This window comes from Acanthopagrus latus, chromosome 5, assembly GCF_904848185.1.
Source record: "Acanthopagrus latus isolate v.2019 chromosome 5, fAcaLat1.1, whole genome shotgun sequence".
Taxonomy (NCBI): Eukaryota; Metazoa; Chordata; class Actinopteri; order Spariformes; family Sparidae; genus Acanthopagrus; species Acanthopagrus latus.
Window position 1 is genome coordinate 14,693,941 of NC_051043.1, and position 18,916 is coordinate 14,712,856.

The 18,916-nt window shown below is 40.7% G+C and overlaps 1 protein-coding gene across 2 annotated transcripts in view; it reads left to right on the forward strand.

Moving 5' to 3' along the window:
* LOC119019515 (protein FAM102A-like) overlaps positions 1 to 18,916 on the forward strand; it is a 30,182-nt gene that overhangs the window by 7,116 nt on the left and 4,150 nt on the right. Inside the window, exons 1-9 of one of the 2 annotated variants that reach the window (XM_037098192.1) lie at positions 3,932 to 4,073; positions 9,833 to 9,953; positions 11,011 to 11,040; positions 12,873 to 12,989; positions 14,914 to 14,960; positions 15,687 to 15,838; positions 16,966 to 17,070; positions 17,804 to 17,999; positions 18,138 to 18,259. In XM_037098192.1, the coding sequence (XP_036954087.1) occupies positions 4,018 to 4,073; positions 9,833 to 9,953; positions 11,011 to 11,040; positions 12,873 to 12,989; positions 14,914 to 14,960; positions 15,687 to 15,838; positions 16,966 to 17,070; positions 17,804 to 17,999; positions 18,138 to 18,259 (946 nt within the window). In that variant the 5' untranslated portion in view covers positions 3,932 to 4,017. Of the gene's footprint in view, positions 1 to 3,931; positions 4,074 to 9,832; positions 9,954 to 11,010; positions 11,041 to 12,872; positions 12,990 to 14,913; positions 14,961 to 15,686; positions 15,839 to 16,965; positions 17,071 to 17,803; positions 18,000 to 18,137; positions 18,260 to 18,916 lie in introns of those variants that run through there. The other variant, XM_037098193.1, reaches the window with a different exon arrangement.

An 18,916-nucleotide genomic window follows, 5' to 3' on the forward strand; every position in this document is an offset into this window, starting at 1 on the left:
TGGCTTCCCCTACATCATGTTTGAATCTGTTCTGGGACCCTGTAGGACACTGACTATAGACCAGCATGCCGTCTGTACATACCAGATGAGTGTCAGCACACATGTACTACACACATCCAGTTGGCACACTTGAGGACACGTGGATATGAGAAGATGATGCAACACGTTGGCTTTCGCAGCTGTAGTGTACACATTAGGGATTCAAGTGCCAATATATCAGCTTGGTTGTCATTGCATCAGAATCAGAAACAGTATAATACATATAATATAGTATGAAATGGAGATTTTAACATGAAGTGTCCATGGTGTGGGATAAGAGTCAGTCATTTAATGCCTGTACCAGATCATTATACAGACAGAGGAAGAAGTAGTCTAGGTACAGTACTCCACGTGTGCCTGATTGGGGAGTGGTTGTGATAATGATGCTGCTTTCTGTAGTCTTCACTTCCCAGTGATTGGAAAACAGACAGGAGATACCTTGATATGGGTCAGCACTGTGCACTGAAGCAGTATTTGGGCTTATACACTGTGAAAAACGACCGGCACAAGTTTTGACGTGCTTTATGAGCTACTTCATGGGCAGCTGTCGGGCAGCCCACAAGGTGGTGACACAAAGGAGCCACCTGTTTACCTTCCTCGACTGGTCTGTGTAACCCTGCAGGTGGCTGCACTCCCTTTGGTGGTTCTAATCTCTGTTATTTAAGTGCCAAGCTCTCGTGAGATTTACTAAACCAGCCTGAAAGCAACTAGATTCCCTTAGCTCTGTGGAAGAAAACACGGTTCCCCTGTGGTGATGGCACAGATGAACAATAGTCATTAACCTCACTGGTTGTAAACTGGCCAAACAGTATGGTTTTGATGTTGAGACGGACGTTGTTTTCCTCCCACATTTGGCTGAAATGACAATAAACGAGCCTGTTAAAACTGATGTTTTAAATAACACGGGCAAATCTCTTCAATTCTACATCATCAAAACATCTTGTGTGGACACAATCAGTCATTTTATCAGTTATATAATCACCAGAAAATGAATTGCACTATTTTAATAAATGGCCCATCTCTTCAGTCATAAATCAAATGGAAGGAATTGATGTTTTTTCAACTGTTTTATCACTGCAAATGAAATATCTTTGGGTTTTGTCATGCTGGTCGGGCAAAAATACACTGATCAGTCAAGAAAGGAGCAAATAGTTGCAGTACAACAAATCACAGAAAGAAAACAAGCATCTTTGTCAATCAGGTTGCGACTTTCACGTTTCTCAGACACCCTCAGGGGATCATCTCGAAATAAGAGAAATCCAGTTAAAAATGGAGAATTGGGTTTGTATTGTTGGTGGAAAGATGTGAGGAACAAAGCAGGAGTAAATGGCCCGTGTAACAACCCCATGAGTGTTGGCTTGACCGAAGCAGCCGGGGAGTCGAGTGGGAACACAAGCAGGAAGCCATCCCTGGAACCACCTCTGTCAACCAGGGCATCCACCAAAGTCTTACAGTGAAAAAAATGTGTTACTTTTTTCACCTGGTCGACACTCTTCAGATGTAGGTGGGGTTGGGCATTTGCTGTGTGAGAGAAGGAAAGAGAAAAGGAAGGAAGAACTCCAGAGAGGAGTTTAGTGGGGAGAGTTAGGAATCAGCAGGGACGAGCGGCTTTTCAACAGCTGTTTCCTGTTTTCATCTCACTTTTCCAGCCATTAGCGTTTTGTTGGGATGTAAGGGGAGGTAAGTGTGTGTGTGTGTGTGTGTCTCATGCGGGGGTGTTTTGGACATGACTGCTTTGGTTTCTAGCCAGTTAATCAAATTTACCTTCCTCCACGCAGGGAGAATTCATGTGACATTGATTGTTTGAGCTTCTCACTCACAGGCTGAAAGGTTGATTGGCCGCAGAGTAAAGAGAATGCAAATCCTGTGACGTAACGGATTTGAATGAAATGAATGAAAGAAAAGAAAATTCCTTCAAAGTTTTAATTTGGGTTATGTTTGTAGATTGAATCTGTTGGTTGTTTTTTAATTATCATGCAAACATGCTAAACATTCTCAGGTCTCAGCTTCTGAAATGTGATAAATAGCTTAGATGATTGTAAACTGTAAATCATCAGGTTTTATTCTGTCTATTGGACAAAACAAGGCATTGAACGACATTACTTTTGGCTCCGGGCAAATTAAGATGAGCGTACGTCTAATATTGTGATGGCTAAACAATCAATTGAGACTAATTACTTATGACAATGATAGTTGCCGCCCTGCTGGTAAACATTTTGTTTTAAAAGGTGCGATCAGACTATTACTTAATTTTGAGAAAATAACCTAGTATAAAACTCCTATACACACAAAGAAACTCCAGAGGGATCACCCAGGGAGTGGCAAGGCTACTGAACATCCTGGATAACTGCAATGACCGTGGTTTGTTTCAGGCAGTGGACCTATTGTTACCAGTCTTAACCCTCCTCCAGAACCATGCTAGTTGTACTCCTTGTAAATGACATTCACATGTAGAATTGGTGGACATAAATAAAGTTCATTCACTTTATTCCATAAAAGTTACACAAATATCAGGGTGATGCTCCCGCATGTTTGTTTGTATTGTTGTTTTAGTGGCTAATCTAACATCTGGCCCGGTGACAGCTGTTGAAAATAAGCCTTTTGGCCAACACACTGGCACATTTAACAGGGTGTTTGTCAACATGTGTTGCCCCTGTAAAAATAAAGAAAGATAAATAAATACTGAGTGAAGAGGTAGGGGGGAGGATTGGTTTTCTATCCAGATTCTCTTCAACAGTGCACATGTAGGCACATCATCAGTGTGCATCGACCTTTTGACCTTTTGGATACAGGAACATCCTCAGTGACTCCTCGTCCCTCCTGCTGCCTGCTGGTTCATCCTTGCGTCACTGACCCCTCTGCAGGATCTGTCTGCTTCCTCAGCACTCTGCTCTCGGCCTGTTTATGTGAGCCCTCGATACGACCCGACCCGGCCGGGCCGCTGTTTGTCTTTCTGCTGTGGCCGGGGCCCCCAGGAGCCACGCAGCCAGGATGGAAGATAAGGATCCCATACTGCTGCATTGCTGACATGTTGAGTCATCACACGCTGGGGTCCTGTGGGGGGCAACTCAAATCAGGGACCTCATGTTTACATTGAGACTTCATAAAGACTGAAAGGGTGCAAGAACAAATTGTACTTGTCTTCTTCAGACAAATCCTGCTGAAGAAGTTTTCTCTCTGTTACATTTGTTGTGTTAATTTTGTTTAGGTTCAGTTTTCTTACATAACGAGTGAACAGAGACTTATAAACAGGAGTAAGTGGACTCAGCTTACTGGACAGAGTTTTAGTAACCTGTCGTCTTGCCAGATTGTGGATTTTTTGGCAGCAGTGAGAAGGTCAAAACAAATCTGATTCCAGTTAATGTAACTTCAGCTCAGCATGATAGATTTAATTTATTTTATTATGTAAGGTTTTCCAAGCGGGGGGAACAGATGATTAGTAGATGTCAGCATGAGTCAACTTGCAAAAATAAAACTCTGAAACCCTCAAAAGTATTTCTCAGGCTGAAAGTGCATGAAGACAGCGATTTTAATGTGAAAAAAGTACTTTTGCTTTCATCAGAATTAGATTTAGCTTTTTTTCTACTAAAAAAAAAAAAAAAAACTTTTTCCCTTAGGGTTAGGGTTGGCAAATTACATCTCACTTTTCTGAGATTGATTACATTTTGAGTGAATGCTCCAGCCATGAAAGTTTGCTACAGCTTAAACATAAGACAGCTTGGAAACTTAGAAAACTGTCTGAAAGCTAAAGTAAAACCAGTCTAAAACAGGAGAACAGTAATATCATTTAAACATCAGCAGCCAGAGGAGAAAACAAAGAGTTTCTGAAGCAATCATCTAAATTCCCAGATGAGAACAACTTTTACAGTCTATTTTTCTTCACTACATGTCTGGGGAGACCCGGTGGCCTTGCGGTTACGCCTCACACCACAAAACCTCAGCGTCCCTCTTTCACTTCCAGCTGGGCATCGTCGTTGCATGTCATACTCCTCTTCCTCTTCCTGTGTGTGTCTCCACAACTATAATCCAAAGAGGTACTTCATATCCTTTCTTTCTCATCCCAATTAAATCCTTGAATACCAGCTCTTCCTCCTCTGTGTGCTCCAGTGCTCGATTCTCAGACACTTTTTGAAGTGATAAAACTTCCCCTCCTTGGCTCCTCAACTCTTATTTGCTTTGCTACCACTTCTTAATCTAATCTGGATATTAGTAATGTTTCAGAAAAACATGCCATCTGATGTTGGCCCACTCTGCCTTTGACTCTTGGCCTCCTTACTTTAATTTGCGTGTAATTGCTGATGATTTTGGAGTTTTTGCCTGTTCTGTTTTTGACTTCACTGATTGCATTACTCTTCGTACACGAGTGTCGTTCTGCCTGCAGACTTCTGCTCGTCTGTCTGCTGTTTTATGATCTGTGCTCTTGATTTGAGGTTTTGAAACCAAGCTTATTTTTGGATGCCGTCTCTTTATGCGGATTGTTTTTCAACACAGGACAGCGTCCCTCCTGTCTAGCAGTAGTGACAATGCATCAAATGTCGATTTTTGGTTGATCACAGCCGTGCCACGTTTACCCGAGCTGCTGCTCCTCCAACTTCAGGATGACGTGCGTGGGAAACATCAGGTTTTCCTCTATTTTCAGCTGGTGGAAATTATGTTTGGTTGAGGGACACAGCAGTTTTTTTGTTTGAAGTGCACTAATTTGATTCAACTGTACAAAATGATCAAAGTATTGCCTGTGGGACAAATGTATGGAAAAGGACACGCACAATGACGGCCTCTGTATTAGTTTGTCTTTGCACGCGTTATGAGGTCTGCCTTCAGTCCTCTGTTTATGTGGGCTGTTTTCAGCTGGAGTGAGAGCAACTCCAGTCTGTCTACTGTCAGTGTGGCCTGCTTTTACTGTGAGGCTGCTGCTAGGCTGCGTTCTCAACAGAGTGCTGGAGAACTGCTCAAATCTAGCCTTCATTTTTTGATTGAGTTGAGTGTTTTTACTCAGGGTTAAATTATCAGAAATGTCCAAATCATGCACTAGAAAAAGTACAGGATACTACTACGAAGGCTTCTTATGATTTTAGCAATAGATATCAAGTGCTTGCATACCGTAAACTCTTCCTTTAATTAAATAATCCTGACTGAGAAGCAACCGCACTAACAGATTTATGTTAAATACACAAAGAGTAAAGTGTTGGAGAATAAGAACAGCGAACAGCAGAGATCGAAAGGTTGCAGGTGAGATTGAAAACAAAAGGCGGAGGGCTTATAAAAAAACGTCTGAGGCTCAAAGAAAGAGTGTTGCTGCGAGTGTCTCCTCCTTCTCGGAGCTGCTGGCAGAGCGTCGGTGGATTCGAGGAGTGTGAGGTTTCCATGGAGTCTGAACAAAGCCATCTGGAGTGAGGAATGTGGTTTGGAAACGCTCCCTGCTACACGCTGGAGGACCAATAGCACGGGGGTCCTGATAAGAGCTGAGTGAGTGTGTGTGTGTTTGTGCATGCACGCTTTTGTGTCTGTACTTTTCTGAGAACCGCACTTGTTTCCAGGGATAGATGGATGAGGGAGAATCAAGTTGAGAACATTTTAACCTCTCTTTACTTCTTCAAAGAGTTGGTTTAGGATTAGAGCTTCAGTTTAGGGTTAAAGAAGATTTCTAGCACGTTTTGTGTTTGGTGGTTTTATCCTCTTTGTTGCGAATCCCCAGTACTTTACTTGCATGTGCCACGATTTGTGGCTAAGCAAGCCACAGACCTTTAATTTACATTGTCAAACTGTTCTAGCTTAAAGAGGCCCTGTGGAGTTTTCTTCTAAACAAACAGAAGTTATGTTAACATTCATTGTTACTCACCAAAATGCAGAAGTATTTTAAATCTGGGATTGTGTACATCCTCGGTTCCTTGCTTTCAATCATCGTTTTCTTCTGTTTACCTTGTTCAGTGATATGATTCATAACAGTTGCACATCACTGCTTCACAGGGCCCATAGTGACATTTTGAAATAGCCGATTTTGTCTGACCAACAGTCAAATAACCTAAAATAACCTATTTGCCATAGTATTGAATGAAGAAAATCAATACAAGTGGATTTGAGAGGCTAGGGACAGCAAATTGTTTGTATATTTATTTGTGAGTGAGGAATCATTCACTGCAGTTGTCACAAATGAGTTAATTGAAATAAGAAATAAACTAAAACGACCGTGTATCCTACCAATATTTTGTATTCAGCACCTTTAACAGGCTGCCAGTAAGTTTAATTAACCTGACAATAAACAGACAACTGTGTCCTTGGTGAAATATATTTAATTTTATGTAAGAATTATAAGTATATGTAAATGTAAAACCTGGAATTTGTGCTGAGGCTGGAAGTAGCTCAGCTCTGGCTAATATTTCTTATTGAGTGTGTTTGTTCAGAATAATGTGAAACATAATTGAAGGTGGTTCAAGACAGAGAGTGATGGAAGTGGTAGAAATCACACAAAAACACTAGAGAGATGGTGAATAAGATGAAGGGGGAGGGGAGTGTGAGGAGCAGCTGCTGCTAGTTTGCACTATAGAGAGTATTTTTGTGTGTGTGCGTGTGTGTGTGTGGTTGTTGTACATATGCACCTTCTTTGTCATCCGATAGTTCATACTGCCTCTTGTACATTTGATTAAAAGAGATCAAAAATTAAACTTCTTGGAATTAAAACCATTAAAACAATTGTCATTTAAACAGAAAAGGGAGGCCAAGCTCATTTTTGTTCCCATTCTCCTGGCAAAGGAACTTCACGATGGCTCAACCAGATGATTAATCTCTCTTTGTTAAAACAAAAAAAAAGTGATACCTCAACATCTTTAGACCAGATTGCCTGTTAAATTCTCTGTGTGTATTCATGTTCAGTTGAGGCTGCATCATAATGTTTCTGCTGATCCCATGGCCTTGCCTCAGGCTAAAATTGGACTACAATTTGTTTTTGCACACAAGAAAATACCTCAATCTAATCTGGGTAGAGAGCCAGGAAATTCCATGAATACATTTGTGATCTCCAGATGGTAAACCCTTTTGATTTTAAGACAGGTCTTGAACAAGTACATGTCCTCATTAATCATCAAAGCATGTTTCTGTTGCCTGATTGGGTCCAAGGCTGATGGTAATCCTTGCATCCTGGTTTGCTGGAGACAATGTCTGATGATGCAGCCATTGTAGCTGATTCTGTCTTTCTTTCTTTCTGTCTTTCTTTCTTTTATCCAGAACTCCGTCTGTATCTTCTTGATTAGTCTAAAATGGACTTTAACATGCTCAGCATTATTACAAGTCTTTAAAATCTTTTCTTTTAGTGTTCCTTACTTTTTTAAACTGATGACATGGCTTTAATATACTGTGTACGAGAAGTCCTTGCTTGAGACCTCTTGCCCTCCTCATTCTGCAGATGATTATCTGTAGTATTTATAGTAAAAAAGTATATACTGTATCAAGACATATGAGACATTTTCGAAAAAATGCATGCAGGATATTTCACTTGATGTTGAGGAGTTGCTTCAATAAAAAGCTCATCAGTACAAGCATTTTTCTCTTTCACCTTTTGATTTGACATGCACGCCCCACCGTGAAGTGCTGTATTTGTGATTTATATGTGGTGGAATTAAGGAGGCGTCAAGCAGTTTAAGTGACTCCAGAAACTTTTGGCTGCTCAGTTGATCTACGTCTTCTCAGCATGTTGTTGGACAGAATCCAATGAAAGTTTTCTAAATGAGCTGTTTGCCATTTAAGAGGAGAGAAACTAGACCTTTTTCTCTTTCGCTGGTGATTGACAGAACATTTACTGAAATTATGGGGCTCTTTAACAGGACGGTGTTTAACTTAAATGTTCGGTCGACATAATGATTCACAGAACAGATTCTCATGGCTTAGAAATAATGAAGACCTACATCTATGACTTTGTAGTGATCTGTTTTCCCCCATAAACGGTATGTGACTTTGTTTATTTGGACGTCTCCCTGTTTTACCACCACAGTCATTTGTAATTAACTACAATTAACGCCGTAGAATTGCTCCTGCTCACAGTGAAAATTAGATTTTTAGTCAGCTTGCTTTGTGGTGATGTTGATTTGAGATTTTGAGTGAAATGTCTCAAGAGCTACTGGATGGATTTCCATGAAGTCTGGCTGTTGTTTCCTAAAGTGTGGGGTTTTGCCATTTCATATCACTTCCACAACAGTAGATGCATGTGTTCATGGTATGAAATTGTGTTTTAATGTCAGTTTGTTTATTCAGCCATGAAATGAGAAGAACAATGAAGATCTTTCCCGTTTAAAATGTCTTCCCCAAAACAACACGGTGCACCTTTATATGACCAACTGTTCCAGCACTAAGCAAGACTGATGCCTTATTTTATAGATGAGCTGTAGCGCTGCAGGTAATCAGATTTTGATTGGAATCTTGTTTAGGCAACAGAAGTGTTATATTAAATACATTGGTCTCTTTCTCAGTACATACCACACAGATCTACATTGTGCCTCTTTCTTTGCATGCTGCTGTGTTTCCTGGACATTTCTTTGGAATTTGTTGGAATGCCAGTCACATCAGCTTTTGTTTTCAGAAACAAACAGATCAGTGACCCGTTCTGTTTGTACACCTACTGCTGGTTTCCCACTCGTTAATCAGGATATATGGATACTCTGAGGTTTTCCACTGGCATTTCTGTCAAGGCAAACTTTGTTTTCACAGAAGTTTCTTGACCATTGTACACTGTTTCCTCGACAGGTTTTGTTGTCAGTTAAGCAGGAGGGAAAATCCTGAAAGACAAACCAGTTTACATATTGGTAATGGCATCCCATCAACGGTTTTCTCCTTCTTGTTGACAAAGTGTCACCAGGTCACTATCCTCAACCAGAATGCTAAATCTACCTACAAAATCCTTGTTAAGTTAAGCTATAACTGTCATCAGCCTTAGAAGCCATGGGAATCGGCTCTGTAATTCAGTTAGTTTTGGAAAAAGTTGCTCACAACATGTTCCGTTAGTGTTGCTCTGTTAAATCTGATCCACTGGTCATGAGACTGTGAGAAAGATAGACATAACTGGAAAAAATGTGTTGTTTCGGGTCAGAGAATATAGTGGATAGAGATTATAAGTTGCCAAGTGTTGAGAACATTTGGGTTTGACCTCAGTGTCGGGAAAAGTTTAGGGAAGAGTTAATTTTAAGTCCTTGTGTTTCTTTAAATTCAAAGTTTAGGTTGCTTCCATTTTACCTTTTATATGTTTCAGTGTCATCATCAGTTCTATTGTATCAGCAAATGGGAAACTAAATCCATCCATCCATTATCTGTACGCCGCTTAATCCTCTGCAGGGTCGCGGGGGGGCTGGAGCCTGTCCCAGCTGACTTAGGGCGAAGGCAGGGGACACCCTGGACAGGTCGCCAGTCTATCACAGGGCTACACATAGAACCTACGGACAATTTAGAATAATCAATTAACCTCAGCATGTTTTTGGACTGTTGGAGGAAGCCGGAGTACCCGGTGAAAACCCACGCTGCACAGGGAGAACATGCAAACTCCACACAGAAAGATCCCTGGCGTCCCAACCGGGACATGAACCGGGGATCTTCTAGCTGTGAGGCGGCAGTGCTAACCACTGGGCCACTGTGCAGCCCCAGAAACTAAATCATGTCATCATTTACTGAATCTGTAACTCAGGAAGTGAGGAGTAAGCAGAAATAGAAAGGAATTTCTAAATGAATAATTCATTGGAAGCACAAGAATGCAGAATCCTAACTTGTTCATTCCAGAGATTTATGTGCTTCTGCTTTTCTTTTTCCCTCACAGAGAGGAGGTTCAAGAGAACTGTGTTCGCTGGAGGAAGAGGTTTACCTTTGTGTCTAAAATGAGCGCCAACCCCCACACCGGAGTCCTGGATCCTTCTGTCTGCAGAGTGTCGGTCAGAAAGGTACGACTCTCAGAGCGTCCTCCTCAAGTCTGTAGTTAACCAGATTAATGATGTGTCTTAAAAAGATGGGGAATTAACTAAATCCTGTTGAGTCAGAGCATTCACTTATGTTGTTGTTTCCTTGTATGCCGTCATTATTTTTTGATTTGAAGGACAGTTTACTCAAAGTTTGGCAGTTGTCTCCTTGGTATCCACTTTAAACTAGAACGGTAATCAGTTGAGCACACAGCTCGGCCCCAGGGTGCCCTTTTGTGCTCAGTCATATATACCAGCCACCAAAATGTGCATGGATGTTTCCATACATTATCCCCTGAGAAAATAACAAAAATGTCGAAAAGCATAAAAAATGAAAGTGGGAAAAAAGTCTTAGGAGTCCTACCAAAAGTTAATGGGGTCTATTCTGGGTCGAGACCCATCCTCCATCAGAGTTCTGTGGCAATCTGTTCAGTGTATTTTTATTTCAGTCTTCACAAAAATTACTGAACAGATTTTCCCAAAACTTGGATGTTAACTTTTGGTACAGATACGTAATCTTTTTCACACTTTGATTAACCATTGCGAGGCTGACTGAGAAAACAAGACCTTTTTTTGGAGGTCATCACATTCACCTGCAGGATATCCTCCCAAAATATATGAGTTTAAAGTTGATGTCTTTTGACGTGCAAATCTTCAAATCAATGCTGGGGAAGGTTAGAAACACATAAGGTGATTAAAAACAAGTATTATTTTTGATATTGGTATCAAAATTTTAAACAATACCCAGTTCTACTGAACTGCATCCTCTAACAAACTTGATTAACCACACAAAAATGTATAAAGAGGTTTGGAGACATTCTCACCGAAATGCACACAGGAGGATATTTCAGTACAGACTTGATGTGAAGTCTCCCATCATGAGAGCACCGCCTCGGTGCCACGCTCTGAGGAACCATGAGTGTGGTCTCAGCCTGTAATTTCATCTCTCTCGTTGCATCCCTGTAATTGGAGGCCTCTGTAATATAAAGTTGGATCATTTGGATCAGTGGGTTCATTACTGGCTTCCTGTTTTCCCCTGCAGGAACTCAAAGGAGGAAAAGCATATACGAAGGTAAGAGCTTGTGTCTCTGTCTCTGCCGTGTTACCCCTCACGTACATAAACACATAGAAACAGTTACAGATGAGCTTGCGTGAGTCTCTGTAAACCTTAATGCCATATCGTGTAAATATTAGCATTTCTCACAACACTTTGACGAGCATGCCACCAGCAGGGCGGGACCATAAATCAAAACCTCTTACACTCACGTTTGCCTGGAAACTGCAAAACGTCCTGCCAACACCTCTCTAACCGTAACTGTAAGAGCTCCTGACAAATGACTCATGCCTGATGAGAGAAATAACAAGGTCAACCCCCTCATGAAGATAAACTTTTGTTTATCCATGGTTGCTGTTGCCTGACAGGAACGGCTTCCTCTGTTTTTACCCATTCTCCATTTAGATTTCCTTTTGGGTAAATATATCCCGCTTCCCTCCTTAGAAGTTGGCTTCCTTAAATACACACCTATGAAAACAGAAGCTCCTGAAGAAAGGGAAACCTGGAGAAAGAAGAATGGGAACCTTTAGCTTGAGAGTGCTGCAGAGTTAATTTAAGATAACATCATGAATGCAGTCCGACAAAGGCAGTTTCCACATTATAGTCATAGGTTCAGCTCAATAGGTCTTATTTTAGAAACGGAAGCAAACAATACACTTGACTGTCAAGGAGTTTAAGAGACATCATGCATTTAAAAAATAGTGTTATTAACAACAGTTCTGAATGTCGAAGACATCAATGTATTGTGTTGCATCTGCTAAAGATAGCATGATAACCTGGTAGTCCATGGTTGTCCATCCTGTCTTTTGATACCACTTTAAACCCTAAGAGGCAGTACTACGATGGTATAGCCCCCATAGTTTCAGCTGGAAGATCGAGCATTAAGGTTGCTAAGTTTCATAAGCTCTTTCAGCTCTTCAATATGAATTCAATTTCTCCCTTTTACAGAATCAAGACAACCTTTATTGTGTTAATACATGAATTCAAACTGGGCATAACCTAAATTAATCTCACTTAAACATTCTTGATTTGTCTTTCCATGTCTGGTTTGATGTAAATAAATACCCTCTCGCTGTGTGTCCTCTTTCATGTCTTGCTTCTCGAGTCATAGTCCTGGTCAGAGCTGCTGTAAATCACCTCCATACTATATTCCCTGTCGACAAATGGACCCTAGTTGGTCTTGAAGGCTGTGTTCGTTGTCTCCATTTGGTGTCCAGCCATTTGAATTTGTGATCCAGGCAAACTTGTAGTTAGCTAATAAGGCCGCTAGCTCCAAGACTAACAGAGCTAATACTGTTTTCTGTCTATGTTTTGCTATCTTACCCCCCCTTTCTCTCTGCTCTCTTTATTATTTTGTAATCAACCATAATGAAATACATAACATTTAAAGTTGTTTTTGTTTTGTTTTTCTTGTCTCAGTTTTTCTTTTTCTCCTCTCTCCATCTCCCCCTGACATGTACTATTTTCTCTATCTCATTTCTGAAGGTAGTGAGACTTTAGACCATGCTGATTTGTGAAGAGATGTGAACCCACAAATGGTTTGCATCCTGCAACTGGAGACCCCCCTGTAGTGTAAAGACCTACCTGCCAAAACGTTTTGCCTTCATCAAAGCCAGTCTAAACTTACTCTTAGTCAGATTTGATGCCTGTTAAGATTGATGTGTGGTTTTTGCACCCTGTCATGCATTAAAACTTCAGAAGCTTGTGACGTTAACAAAGTGAAATTGCTTGTTGTGCTAAATGATGGGTGTTGCAAAAATCACTCCATTCTAGACACGCCAAAGTAGAGGCCAGTGAACCCCTCCATTAGTGAATCTAGAATTAACTCGTCTCCTCTTCGTTGCCCTCAGCTGGGCTTCACAGACCTCAACATGGCGGAGTTTGCGGGTTCTGGCTCCACTGTGCGCTGCTGTCTGCTGGAGGGATACGACACCAAGAACACACGGCAGGACAACTCCATACTGAAGGCAAGGAGACATGGGTGTGACTAAACATATGGGGGGAAAAATGGCAAATTGATGGGAAGAGGAAGAAGAAGAAGTGATCTATGTGCATATGTATAGGCATGTATAATATGCCTTTATTTCCCTTGGCTAATGTTGACACCATAAGAATATAGAATACAATTTATTTGAAAAGTCCCATCGTATAAACTAGAATATTTATGTCATAAATGTTATAAGTCCTGATGCCTGGAGCAAGCTTAATCATTAACTCTGATGCTTTGACCTCTGACATTTGACCTTTTCATTGATTGCTTCCACTCAACAAATTTAGTCAGAAGTGACCAGAGAAGAGCGATGAATGATCATCTGTTTTTTCTGTCATTGAAACTGGTAAAGGACCTTTGTTTGTGTGCTTTGGTTTTTCCTGTTCAAATGTAAATATATGTTACTACTGTGTAGTTTGGGATAAATGTTATGGAAGAGGAGCAGCTCAGAGCTCTGAAAACAGACTCTGGACAGTGTCCTCAGCAGCTACACTGAAAATGTTCGCGTTACAAGTCATGCTGATAAATTTGGGTCATTTTAACTTTGTTATCTTGTTATGAAAAATCGAGTTGTCGAGCACAATTTGTAACGAAAAGCAGATTAGAAAAAACTTTAAATCTAAAAAGAGCTTTTATTACTAAGCAATCTGCTGATTATTTCCCTGTCTAATTGTCTGATTCATTAAAGGTCAAAGGACAGTGAAAAATGTCAGATAAGACAGGAAATGTGCTGTATCAGACCAATAGTCCAAAACCCAGAGATATTCAATGTCCTATCAGAGAGACATGTCATGTCTCATTGCAGGCAGTCTTATCTTTGTGTTGCCTCTGTTTGTTTTGTTTTATACAAAGATGACGAAATGTCACATCACCTTGGCCTACAATAATAAATCTATTAATTAGTCAGTTGATCTACTGAATTAATAACTCAATTGTTGTAAATGACAGACAAAATATCATTTGTGAGGATTTTGCTGCATCTCTTCGTCTTTTCAGATTGTCGTTTAAATATATGTTTTGGTTCTGGAATATTGATTGAATGAAAAAAAAGTAATTTGAAGATGACATGAACAACAGGATTAATCTATATGTTGATAAAAAATCTACAGCTTAATTGATAATAGAAATGATTTAAATCGCTGCCCAGACCATCACCATTTATTTGTCACAGCTGAATACAAAGTTTTTAATTTCGCTCCAAGCTGAAGCGGTGAAATGTCTCTGTGGAGGAAGGAGCTTCTGATTTACTCACTGAGGAGTTGAGGAGCTCTGTAGCGCCACCCAGAGAGCATCACCACAAACTTCTTGGTGAAACAAAGAGCCAAGACAGTCACGAGTAGATTTGTCATCCCGTTCATCTGGAAGACTTGATGTTTTGTTGCTGTGTGTAACTCGTATGTCAGTGAGCTTACTGGGAATTTACTCGCAGCTCATCCAGTTAATATCGTGTCACCGCTTGAGCAGCCAACGCACTGTTTATTCGAAACATGTTCATCTGTCCTAGATTTTTGTTCTAACTCTGTAACATAAATGTAGGACAGTGATTTCTGGAACTGGGCTGGGCTGATTTGTGATGAAGTTCAGGTTTATATTATCCCCCTGAGATAAAGACAGAAATAGTGCTTTGGTATACAGGATGTTGATTAACTGCTGTGCAGGGATACAGTCAGGTGTACAGGAAAGGGAAAGAACACGCACAGCAGAGGAAGAAGGCAGTAATTTCTAATTATGGAAGAATATTTCATCTTTGTGTTGATGTAAGATCAGAGACAAGGGGATCAGAACTAACCTTTTCTTTAGGGCAATTTTTGAAATGGCAGTAAAACAGACATTTTGCTGATGCTGCCATTTACATTGTAGAGTAAATCTACTCTTGATTTTTCTTTTTTTTTTTTTAAAAGGTGATCATCGGGATGACCCTCCTGTCTGGAGATCCGTGTTTTAAAACGTGAGTAATTGAAATTGTGAGATTGAGACCTAACAAATTGTTCACAGATGTTTTTATACCCTTTCAGCCTCACATTGTTAAACTTGTCATGATTTCTGCCCCATTTTTTATATCCATTTCCATCTACTTTCTATGTTGACCCTGTCTTTTGTCTGTTTAAGCTAAATCACTGCATTTGTGGACTTAAACCCAGAAAAACATTTCCACTTGGATAAACTGCAGCTATCTTCTGTTTCGAATTCAGTAGATTTTCAAATAAGAATTCCTTCCATTTTGTAATACAAATTGCAAAAAGCAAAGTTTAGTACATCTGTGTTATGCATTTCTACAAAAGTACTCTTCAGAGTTTGACAAATAAACTGTTTACTGAGACTCTGGGAAATAATGCATCTTATCCGTGTGCTCTTAGCATTTTAAAAGTATGTTTGTCTGAGATATGTGAACTTGTTTGTCAAAACAATTTGGCATGTTTGTTCAGAGGGTTCTCCATTATGTGTATCCACAGGTTTTTATTGGTGCCTTGGTGTTCTCTGCACAGTTTTGACCTTTTAACCAGATTCTTTAACACTTATAATTGTACTCCCTCCTTTGTTGCCGCAGTGACTTGCTTTCCCCACGGTCAATAAAAATTAATCTTATCTGAGCGTGCCACGCTAAGCAGAAATGCGGCTCTGTTCTCATTTAATCTGTTCCAGACTGATAAGTGGTGTTTTTTTTTTCCTGCAGGCCTCCCAGCACAGCAAAGTCCATCTCAATCCCAGGACGAGAACACACCCTGCAGCTGGACTGTAAGGGGGAGGGAACAGCTGAGCCCGGGCCGGCTGGAGGGGTTTCTCTGGGCCGAGTCGCCAAGCCTCGACCCTCCATCATCAGCTCAGGTACACCTCATGTTATATTTTATATCCGGTTCAGAGCTGGAGAAATATCCAGTTTCCTTAAGCCACTGGTACCCGAATTGAGGGGTGGCAGTTTGCAGAGCCAGTACATGAGGAGGGAAAGATGCGGAAGGCATAAAAAGCTGAAATATGTAAATATACCTTCTGCATCTGAAACTGCTATAGTTACTTAGTATTTGAATGTTTGTCTTTTAGTATTAGCTCAACCTGAAGGGATATGATGAGGGTTTTCGAAAGGATTTTTGGATCGGTTAGCAGATTTGTGTCTGGATTCAGCATCAATAAAATGGTATTGAATCTCAGCCTTTTTTCCAAAGGCCATCCAAAGGGACATGAGACAGAGTCTAGACTGGGAACATATCAGATAGAGTCTTACTTCCCTTATTCTTCATAATTGTCAAGGACTTTATAAAGTAAACTACCACACTCTTCAACATCCAACAAACCTACTTATAGAACTTAAAACATGTCGTTCAGAAGACAAGAAGTTAAGTATGAAACATTGGATAAAGTGCTCTTGAGACTGAAGTGTAGACTTGGCCCAACCTGCCTCAATCTGTTTCAATCTGAGCCAAAACTTCCTGGAAGAAGTTCTTAAAAAAAATCTTTTAGAAAAGATTTTCCTCGCATGGAATACGAGCTGGAGTTATTAAGGATTCGTTCAGTTTGAATTAAGATTAAAAACTGAAACCCAACTTGTTTTGTTACAATATGGAAAACAACTTGAAAAGCTAAGGTTGTTCACAGCATTTGAGCATCTGGTTCAAGAATATGTTGAAAACACCTTTTAAAGACGGGAAGAAGTGCAAACTCTCAGTACTGAGCCATGAGTGTACAAGAGCATTCAAGGTCCTGGTACAAACAAAAGTTCGCTTACACATTCAGATACTTTGGAAGATTGGCCGGAGTGAAAACCTGCCAACTCTCTGACTTCACAAGAAGTTACAGTAAATGGTTGTAAGTTACAGCTCCTATGAGTCAGAGATGGCTGCCATCACTGAGGTTCTGCAGCTCTACTGTTAAAATAAACAAAGACTGACTGATGTTTGATCCTGCAGATGAATTTCAACTGAATAAATATGAGTTTCTAATAGTTGTTGTGCCTTCAGGTCTCCTTGAAGAATCAGAAGTGAACCAGCCCAGCCCTGCAGAAGTCTTCCAGTCTGGTCACTCTCGCAACTCCAGTTATGCCAGCCAGCACAGCAAAATCTCAGGTACAGAATTCACAAACAGTTGTTTCATCAAATCATTAAGTAATTGATAGTGTACCAACTGGGCAATATCTCAGTTTGTTCTATAATTAATCCATATTACAATGTCCTTGTATAGGTGGTTTACAAAATTTAAAGTTACATATCGGTTCCTTTCAAGAAACCGAACAGGGAGCTAAGGACAGATGTTTACAACCTGTAATACTTCTCTGAAAAGCACCACCTTGTTGTGGTGGAGGGGTTTGTGTAAACCTGTGACCTCGGGAGCTGTGTTGTCATGAGCAACAGGTCATGATAGCCTCTCCTAATGCAAACTGTTCTCAGGTCACACGCTAGACAAAAGAGCAGTCCACACCAACAGCATTTTGGAAGCCTATTACATTTTGGTAAAGAGACGATGTATCACTTTTGAGACACTTCCTGGTCAAATAAAGGTTCTCTAAATAAATGAGTAAATCAATAATAACTGTAGAACGTTTGGCTAGCTGCTGTCTATGCTGCAGATTTGAAGACTTATGTCGGACAACAGTGACAGTCATAATGGAGCTGATGAGGAAAAAGTTGATGCTTCTGTAGTTGTTATTTTCTTGGCTTCCTGCTTCTGGTATTAATTTCACTTCATTAGTTTTCACCTTTGTTCTACACTGCTGTTATCTTCCCAGACAGTAGATCATCTAAACTCTGATATCTTCTAACGTCTCCTCTGATGCCCTCTTATGTCCCTGCTGTCCTGCAGGCTACAGCACTGAGCACTCCTGCTCCTCCAGCCTGTCCGACCTCACACATCGCAGGAATACCTCCACAGGAAGCAGCACCTCTGGGGGTTTGGGCTTCACTGCTGACATGCCTACAGAGGGTGACAAGGATGCTGGACGTCCTGAAAGACCCCCTCGACCCCCTCGGCCTGTCTTACCCCCCAGTAGGCCTCTCAGGTAGAGATGCTGAGGCATATAATTACTAGGATTTACACTCACCCTGCTTCAGATTTACATAATAAGAAATAAAAAATGAAATATAATAAAAAATGTCTGATGTCATAACTACAGTTTTCTTCTTTTATGGTATTTCAGGAGGAAGCAGGACTCCGTGGAGAGTCACCCCTCTTGGGTAAATGACACTCGCATGGATGCTGACGACATCGTGGAGAAAATTGTCCAAAGCCAGAATTTTGCAGATATCAACAACACTGAAGGTACAATGGGAGCGTAGAATGATAATATCACATAGTGATATTATGACTGACTGCCATCAGTAGTGCAACTCAATGTTCACGTCTCTGTGAAGGTCAGGTGGTGCGAAGGGAAAAGGTTTCTGTAGCTATTCAACTATCTGACAAGTACCTCTGACAGCGTACTGGCCCCGTCAAGGTAAAAACTGTGTACAGAAAGCAAATTTGAACCTATGCTAGTTACAGCAAAGTTCACCCAAAGTCCTGTGGGGATTTTCCCAACAAACTGTCAAAGAAAGGGACAGAAGATCACCACTGATGTCTCCAACACTAAAGATACAAACTAAAACATGCTGCTTGGCACAATGTCACATAAAAGAGAAAGTGACGACTTGTTTAAACAATGTTGGCGAACAAACGTGTCATTTGCATTGACGTGCCCTCGATTGTCTGGCTGAGGAAGACGTTGGATGGAGTTGTTTATGTGAAATGAAGTCCCAACCTTGAGAAACAGCAGCAGTGATGATATCACTGGTGTGTGATGGAGGCTTTTCAACATGGTCTCAATTGCTTACAGTGAATCTCTTCATGTGAAGGTTTGACAGTTAATATGACTGCAAAAGTGGCAAACACAGCATTCGTAACTACCTGCTCCATCTTTGGATCGAGCTCTCCTTCAGT